The 8688-nt window shown below is 43.3% G+C and overlaps 1 protein-coding gene across 1 annotated transcript; it reads right to left on the reverse strand.

Moving 5' to 3' along the window:
• Positions 1-3222: 3222 nt before the first annotated feature.
• On the reverse strand, positions 3223-8197 carry C1H1orf53 (chromosome 1 C1orf53 homolog). The gene is made up of 3 exons (XM_045140657.1): positions 7934-8197; positions 4710-4811; positions 3223-3360 (listed from the first exon to the last, which is right to left on the reverse strand). The coding sequence occupies exons 1-3, from the start codon at positions 8195-8197 to the stop codon at positions 3289-3291; spliced, it is 438 nt and encodes a 145-aa protein (XP_044996592.1). The 3' UTR covers positions 3223-3288.
• Between the last annotated feature and the right edge of the window lie 491 nt (positions 8198-8688).

Genomic DNA, 8688 nt, shown 5'->3' on the forward strand with positions numbered 1-8688 from the left:
TCAGTCCCATCAGTTTACCTTTGACGCTGCCCCTCCCCCCTTCTCTCCCTCCACCAACACCACCTCACCCAGACCTCCTCAGCTCTCCCACGCAGTATCCTCTCATCCGTCAGTTTTCTCGGCCAGAAGCAGACAAGACTCCGGGGTTCAGATTTTAAGCTAGTCAGCGAAAGGGCAAGAATTGGGAGCTCTCAACCGAGTACTGCTCAAAGCAGTACCTTTAACTCTTCTGTCACGAACTTTTTTAGGTAATAGATAACGACATACATATCACACACACACACACACACACACACACACACACACACACACACACAGACCTAAGCGCACAAATAAACGCACATTTTAGAATATGAATGTGGTGCGAGGATGTGGTCTTTACATATACACAAATTTCTCTATAATCCATAATTCCCAAGTTAGCATTTTCTTTTATCACGGTAGCTCCAGGAGGAAAGGCTCTAAGATTGGTCGTATTGCATAAACTCAGACTCAAACTGTTTGTGGAGATGAAGGCTAACCCAGTACCCAAATTGCTGGGGCACACAAGGGGCTACCAAGTCAGGGGACTTGGGACGTTACAGAAGCAGCCCAATCCGAGGTTTAGCATAGCCCTAGACTCTTCTTCAACATTTTCTCAGGAACTAGGGACTCCAGAGAGCCGGAAAAGGGATCCTTCATCTCCCCAACACACACACACACACACACACACACACACCTGACTTTCTTTCTGAAGGGAGGTGATAGTTTTGCCACCAAGGAACTAAGGAGTCCCTCTGACTTGCTGCAGGGTACTGAAAATCTTGCATGTAGTTTAAAATCCTCCACCTGTGAAAGATGTCCGCCTACAAACTTGAGCTGTTGGTGGAATGAAGACAAGATAAAAGTATGGATGAGGAGTGGAGGGCGGTGAATGGAGGAAGAGGTCATTTCTGGGGTGGCCTAAGATTCTGTGGTTAAGAGCTTAATGAAAGGCAACATACCAAGTGCCACTTACCTGGTAGGTAGTGAGTCTGCTTTCCCAGTCTTGTCTGGAGATTATTAGAAGCCCTACTAATTTTTGATGTTGGGAAAGTGTGTACATAACAGACTTTGCAAATGCACTTGGAGAAGGGACACTTTGTGGAGACCAAGTCCCTTGGCATGCCTAGCAACAACTTTCAGGCCTCATCTGTTCCATCTGTTGTATCCGCATAGTCAGTAGGGACAGCGCATCTCCTGAAGAAAGTGTGCATTGTGATCCACGTGCCTGGAGGACTGCACAGGGCAAGACTGTTTTCCCAGCGGAGGGAAGAGCTGCAGCCTCAGGAATCCTTCCCTATCCCACCCTGGCAACCCCAGTTTCCACTGGGTTGTTCTGTTAGAAACTATCTAAAAATCAATCTCCCTTGAATTATGGCACACTGGGACATAAGTCACCTGGAGTCTTGAGAGTGGAGCAACACCAGAATTGACTAAGATGGGGATATATCTCTTTCTGGGAATCCACTTGTTTGTATATACACACCTAATAAGAAACCTGAATTACTACTTTCCAGTACGTGAATACAATATAGCTTAACCCCCTTGCAGTGAAGACCGTTTATGTGGCCATATCGTGTTTAATGCTGGAGCACCAGCCCCGCTGTGACCCTGCTGCATAGGTCTGATGCCTGAACCACAGGGAACTTCAGACCTCTGCTCCGGGCATCAGGTGTCCCCTCCCACACGATCTTTTGGGTCCAGCTGCTCCTTTTCTGTAAGTTACAACCAGAAGAATTGCCAACATTTTACACAAGGGCCCTCCATGGAAGTCAGTTCTCTTTTGCAAAGAGTTCCCTGGGAGAAAGAAACAGCAGCCTGTGGGAAGGAGACATCCCTGTGGTTACTTCCACCTGCCTCAAGTAGGACTCCTTTTCAAAATAAACTTCCCTTTCCTCCTACTCTAAACTCTCCTGAAAGATGATATTTTTGGATTGTATTTCTTTCTTTCTCTTGTGGTTGCTGAAGAAACCACCATACCTCCCTTACCCAGAACACTACCTTGTTAATCTTTAAGTTTGGTAAAAGTTAAAATAGATGGCTGCCTCTGGATTTAGAATGGGGCAGGTTAAGGGGCTTCCAGGAACCTTTGTACTTTTCTGAAAAGATTAACTGCCTCTACAACGAAAACATTGATCATTTTCTCCTATTCCTGTCCTCAGAATGAAAGGACAACATTGGGTCCAAAATAATGCTCTTTTGAATCCAAAGAAGTTGCTGCCATCTCACAGGGGCCTTGAGAGGCATTCCTTGGGCTACCAGGGTTAGAGTGCCAGGCAAGGTGGACTACCAAAGCTGCCAACAATTGCTGGAAGGATTTAATATCCGACATGAAAATCAATAGAAATCACAATTATGGGAAACATCAGAATCACTAAGCTGCTTCTCATCATACTTCAGGATTAAGAAGGGCTTTTTAGGGGGACTGAATGTGGGAGAAAAGCACTAGGACCTTTCCTGTGTTGGTTGTTTGGGACCTGATGTTCCTAGCCACCATTCCTAGTGGGCAGCAGCCTCTTCTCATCGAACAACTTTCACTTGAAGGAAGGCCCTCCCAGAGCTTCTGGCCTCCAGGAGAAACAGAGAAGAAACTGTGGAAAGAACAGTGCTGTGAGCTCCTGACTAACTGTGGAGGGTGGCTCCTTAAAGGTCATCACCACAGTGAATAGAATGGATATAAAGCTAATAAAATATTCAAAGATAGATTTGCCTGCAATGGGTCAGGAGGAATGGAAGATGAGGTAGGGTAGAGAAGAATAATGGTCTAAGAGAGGTGTCATCAGTACTCTGACCCCCAAGTCAGAATGATTTAAAGTTCAATGGAGAGAACAGATGGAAGATTAGAACATTTCTTTCAGCAGGATCACATTTGTTGGGCTTTCAGAGCACACAGTTTTATCAATTTCTTTGTAGTTCTACGTATAAATAAAATGAAGTATACACTTATCTTCTTGCCAGCAACTTTCCTTGGATTGCTAATAATGACAAGACAGTAAGGGAACCAAGGCTAAGAAAAATAGCTATTTTCATTTAACAAAGTCATTATTTTAGTCTCTAGCATATATGTGTGATAAGTGAGCATAAAGAAAGGAAGATGGCTATCAGTGTGCCACCTCAGAAACACTCAACATTTGTTAGATTTTTCATCTTTTAATATATGTATTTAAAATGGAAGCAGTGCTCAAATGTCAACAACAGAGGTAATTATAGATGAGGGTTTATTTCTGAAAACACAAGTTCAATTAGAGAGCAGAGATGAGGTTATTGTTAAACATAAAAATATGAGTTGAATTGTTTCTTCTTGGATGGGTCTTTAACATTGACTTGACCATATGGACACTGAAAAAGAAATACAACAAAATATTATTTGTTATTACCTGAAGTATTTAACAGTTATCTTGGAAAACTATACTTCTCATGTTATAAAAAAATGAGACTGCTAAGGATATTATATTGATCATTTGACGTATGGAGTTTTGCAGACTACAAAGCACAAAAGCAAGCTCACACAAACAGTCCTAATTAAGGTTGAAGAATTATTTCCTGAATATAGACTTTCAACTTCAAGAACTTTATTGTCAACCCTCCCCCCTTACAAAATCCTTGAGTCTTCCATTTACACAAAACTCTATGTATTTGATTAAAAACAGCTAGTGGCAAAGGTAGCAACATGCATAAAAGTAAAGACTGACTTTTTCCAAATACTGTCTACTGTTAATACATACCTTTAGTGCCCATTCTTTATTAGAAAGTGAACTAGTTAAAGGAAATGCCTCTTTGCAACAAAACATACAAAGTGTTCTGTAAACGGAAGTTATTTTTGCACAATCTTAACCCAGTGACAATTTAATCCTAATGGAATGCATTTTTGTAGAAAAAGATCCCATTTCTTCTTTGCTTGAAATAGTGGAGGTAGCTCTTTCATTTTAATCAGTAAACACAAAGATATATCTATAAAAATGAACATTTTGGAAAATCTACAGCTACAATTTTGGAGTCATCTAGCCTCCTAGTTATTCTACATACAGATTAGAAAAAAAAATCACACAGAAGAAGAGCGGGAGGAGGATGGAAGGTAAAACGGAGAAAGTCACATATATACAGGAAAGGGGAGAGAGAAAGGGAAAGAAGGAGACAGAGAGCTGCTCACCCTGGGAAGGATAGAAAAGAAGGAAAAGGGAAGAGAAATAGAGGGCAAGGCAGGGCTGGGCAAGGAAGGAAAGGGAAATGAAGGGGAGGGAAGGGAAGATAGGAACCTTTATCACTTGAAGGAAAACCACCTCTCAAATGTATGTTTACTGAGATAGCAAAGAAAAAAAGAATTTCTGGATCTGGATCTTGTTGGAAACATTGATATCTGTTCCTGTCCTATGTACTTGCCTAGTGAATACAACTTATTTGAAACTTCATGAAAAGTTTCCATGCAATAAAGTATTCTCGTGAACTTCAAGTCACAGCATTGTGAAGAGTTGATGCTTGCAGTGAAACCTTATGTTATAAAGTTCCATTAACTTTAAAGGTCCTATGTTGGTACTAACGACTTCATTGTCCTTTGCTAAAATAGCTTGTGAAAAGCACACTCCAGGTCTATTTAGCTTTTTTATTTGACTTGTTGTTCAAATAATAAGTATTTATGAAGTTACAAAAGCAGAGCAACTTGCTGCTGTAAGGCAAGCATTGTTACTCACATGTCTGCAGGCAGAACCACAGCAGGCACCTCTCTGCAAGTGGGCCAGCCTTGTGAATACCACATAACCAGTAGCTGGGTCCAAGTAGCTTAGCTGGCCAGCCTGAAGAGTAATAAAACAATTCATTAAGCTTCATTAATGTTCATCATATCTCCCCCATATAAGTTCTACTCTTAAAATACCACGACAATTTTCAAAAACAATATTAAATTTCTTTCTTGCAATTTTGGTGGCACTTGCAATTAAAGAGTGAATGCATTTCAACATTCTATATGATCTAACTTTATGTGACTAAAGGAGAAAATATATAGTTTGAGTAAAATGAGAAGTTGATGGAAAAACAAGAACTCCTCTATACTCAGTAACTATGTAGCTGCTGCTCTGATATTTTTCATTCAGTTTCTAGGTAACGAGCTTAATAACAGGTGATTTAGATGATTTTAAGAGCTTAAGAGGCTGAAAATGAACTTTCACTCAGAAGTCGAAGTTGCAATTTCAGTACTTACAATATGTGGATAATGATTTAAACTTATAGAAAAGGTGCTAATCAAAACCAACAGTCCTTTCAGAAAAGTATTACCCTTGCTATTATTGAACACTTTTCGATGCCTTCATGAAGTGTTATTCCATTGCACGTTTCACACTATTTTTTCCAAGAGTGCTGTTAGTTCAATATTTTTAAGTGAAAAAAGTATTGTTTTACCATATTAACACTTGCTGCTTTCACAAGCTTGATCTAAAGCAACTTTTAATATGGTACTCCAAATGTCAAGAAAGCATTTTTGACCTTCATTCAAGATTGATTAAAAAAAAAAAAACCCTCTGCAAACACTTTGGTGTAAAGGTACAGGTAAACTATTAAGTTCTCTCACAGACTTGTATCACTGGCATGATATATTCCCTAGCCTTGAGGTTTCTTAAAACTTCTCTATGGAGAAATGTATACATTTCTCCATAGGGAAGAAAAAAAATGTATATATATACATACATACATATACAGGCATGTGTGTGTGTATCAGTAGTAAATCAGTGTGCCACTGGATTTTTTATTGGAATATACAAGAAACTAGCATGTCCTCTGACATATTAGTCATGAATGACTTCTTTAGTTGTTCAGTGTCTTATTTAAAGGCTGAGTATTTTATTCTGAGTTGTAATAAACTTCTTTTGTAAAAAAAAAAAAATGTGGGGCTGGAGAGATGGCTTAGCGGTTAAGCACTTGCCTATGAAGCCTAAGGACCACGGTTCGAGGCTCGGTTCCCCAGGTCCCACGTTAGCCAGATGCACAAGGGGGCGCACGCGTCTGGAGTTCATTTGCAGAGGCTGGAAGCCCTGGCACGCTCATTCCCTCTCTCCCCCTCTATCTGTCTTTCTCTCTGTGTCTGTCGCTCTCAAATAAATAAATAAATAATTTTTAAAAAATGTGTGCAGTAAAAGGTCTAGTCCAGGTTCACTAACATTCTTTTTTTTGGTTTTTCAAGGTAGGGTCTCCTCACTCTGGTCCAAGCTGACCTAGAATTAACTCTGTCATCTCAGGGTGGCCTTGAACTCATGGCAATCCTGCTACCTCTGCCTCTGTGCTGGGATTAAAGGCGTGCGCCACCACGCCCGGCTCTCACTAACATTCTTGCACAGCTAGATCAGGGCAGTAGGAATCCATTAAGTCCCAACACTGATCTATGAAGTCTCAAGTCTTTTGGTACCACATGAAACCAGGAACAATAAACACCATTTTAGCATCACCTCACTTCTTTACTTACAAAGAACATATTTGGAATCTTGGAAGAAAAACCAACAAGCAAACCAACAAATCAAACAATCCCTGGGAACTCCAGCAGCCTTCACTTTTCATAGCTTCTGCGTGTTTTCTGAGGGCATGTATCTGGCAACCTTGAAATTTCACAGGCTGCTGCTGTCCTTCTTGCCTTGTATGTGGGCTGAGCATCTGTGAGCTTACTCACTGCCCTACAAACTTAATTTGGCTGCAGATGATGATGAAAGCAAAGACAAGGCAAGAGTGCTGACTGACTGGAGAGCACATGCACACAGGAAGGAAGGCCCCAGAAAGGACCATTACTCAGCTCTGAACTGGGGAAAAGGAAATCATAGAAGGTTGATATTGGGCTTACTTCTGGTCTCCTGGACAGTCATGTACCCTGTTATGATGACCCTGTTGAAATAAGTGTGGACTACCCCAATGGGGAAAACAAAACAAAATGAACAAAACTCATCTTTTCCCACGCTTACATGCCTTTGTTGTTTAAGGATGAAACTTGAAGTTCATCTACTTTATGTGGTGATGTATGGGAACAAACTGTGCACTTAACATTTAAAACAAGACCATAAGTAAAAACAATCAAATGCTGGCAGTAATTTCCTGATGTCTCTATTCCATTTCAATACCAGAATGGATCAGATAATGTATTCTACAGGCCTACTACTATCAGTGAAAACAAAAAGGGCAACCTGAGGCAATCTTCAAGGTTTTCTTCTACCCCTGTCCAATGAAGTACTGATCACACACTCACAGCCTATCACATAGGCGAATCGCTTTTCTGTCGTTACTATAAAGTGTAGTTTCTCCATTTGTTATTTCTTTTATAAATATAGCAGAAATCTAAATTATGCTACTTCCAATGTCGCGTGGTCAAAGATGTTACAACATCTGAAGGGAGATGAGTGTAAGTACAAGTTGTTAACTAGCCAGAGTGAAATCCAGAAACTAGAACAAAGCATAGATCGTCTTGTCTGAAGAGTTTCCATTGCTCACTTAGCGAGAAGGCAAAAATGAGAAACTGTCTTCTTTTATTACTAAAATTAGTGTCCAAGTGATCGCGCAGATACAATATACTTGTACAAAATAACATACTTGGCCCATGATTGCTCAGTTCTCCCACATCCTGTATTTCCTTAACGTGTTCTTCCCCAACACTCACTGGTGCGCCTGCGCGCATACAAACACACACAAACACACACACAGACACGCACACACACACACACACACACACACGCACGCACACACGCGCGCGCTGAGCAACGACGCTGATCAGAAAACGGACTCCACTCTCACTCAAGACCGACAGACACACCAAGAACCCTTCGATCCGCGGGAAAGGGCCGCGGGATCTCCAGCCCAGGGCCTGGGGCAGCAGGGGGCGGGCGGGGGCGGGGGCGGGGTCGGGCAGCACGCGCAGGCGCAGAGACCGCTCCGCCGCGGGCCTCACCGCGCACGCGCCCTCGTGCAGCTCCGCGATGCGCCGCTCCGCCTCCGTTAACCCTTTGCGGGTCTGGTGCCCTGCCGCGCTCGCGGGTCCGTCCTGCGAGCCGGGCGCGCGGCCTTCTGGGCCTGCCTGGGAAGTCGATCCGAGGGTCAGGCTGAGCTGCCGGCGGAACCCGGTTCCGTCTCCTACACGGTCAGGTGACGCGGCGGCGAGGGGCGGCCTGGCGAGCGCGGCTCGGCTCCACGGCCGGAGCTGCCTGGCCGCCATGGCCCCCGCGGGTCCCGCCGGGAGTGAGGCGGGGCGGGGCGGGGCCTGGAACCCGCGGCCGCCGGGCTCTGCCCTGCCCAGCCGCCGCACCTGCGCGGGCCAGGCTTACCCCGGCCCCGCTGAGTTCTCAGCCGGTTTTCTTCCTAGGTGAAGGGCGGACATTTGTTCCAAGCATGATCGCCGCGGTTGTTAGCCAGCCCCAGAAAGTGAGGTTTGATAGGTAAGGTAATAACGTGACGGCATTGAAAGTGGAAGCAAGCCTTGGTGGCTTAGATCATTCTGTAATGGAAGGTGTAAGTCTCACTGCAAGAAAACGTACTGTTGTCATGTTGCTACGGATTTGCAAGACGCAAACTAAAACTGATACACCTTACCGAAAAAGGAACGTTATACTGGCACATCTACACATTCTAAGAAAATGAGCACGAGGCCTAGGAAGTGATTTCACTGGTTGGAAATAAAACCACCTCCAGCACCACTGTCCCCAGCCC

This window comes from Jaculus jaculus, chromosome 1 (assembly GCF_020740685.1).
Source record: "Jaculus jaculus isolate mJacJac1 chromosome 1, mJacJac1.mat.Y.cur, whole genome shotgun sequence".
Lineage (NCBI taxonomy): Eukaryota > Metazoa > Chordata > Mammalia > Rodentia > Dipodidae > Jaculus > Jaculus jaculus.

Bases quoted from the DNA above. Each gene is read 5' to 3' on its own strand.
- C1H1orf53 (XM_045140657.1), bottom strand. From the start codon at position 8,197: ATGGCGGCCAGGCAGCTCCGGCCGTGGAGCCGAGCCGCGCTCGCCAGG. The intron at 4,812-7,933 runs GTGAGGCCCGCG...ATTACTCTTCAG, and splicing joins TGCACGAGGGCGCGTGCGCG to GCTGGCCAGCTAAGCTACTT. The intron at 3,361-4,709 runs GTGAGTAACAAT...TTTCTTTTTCAG, and splicing joins GTGGTTCTGCCTGCAGACAT to TGTCCATATGGTCAAGTCAA.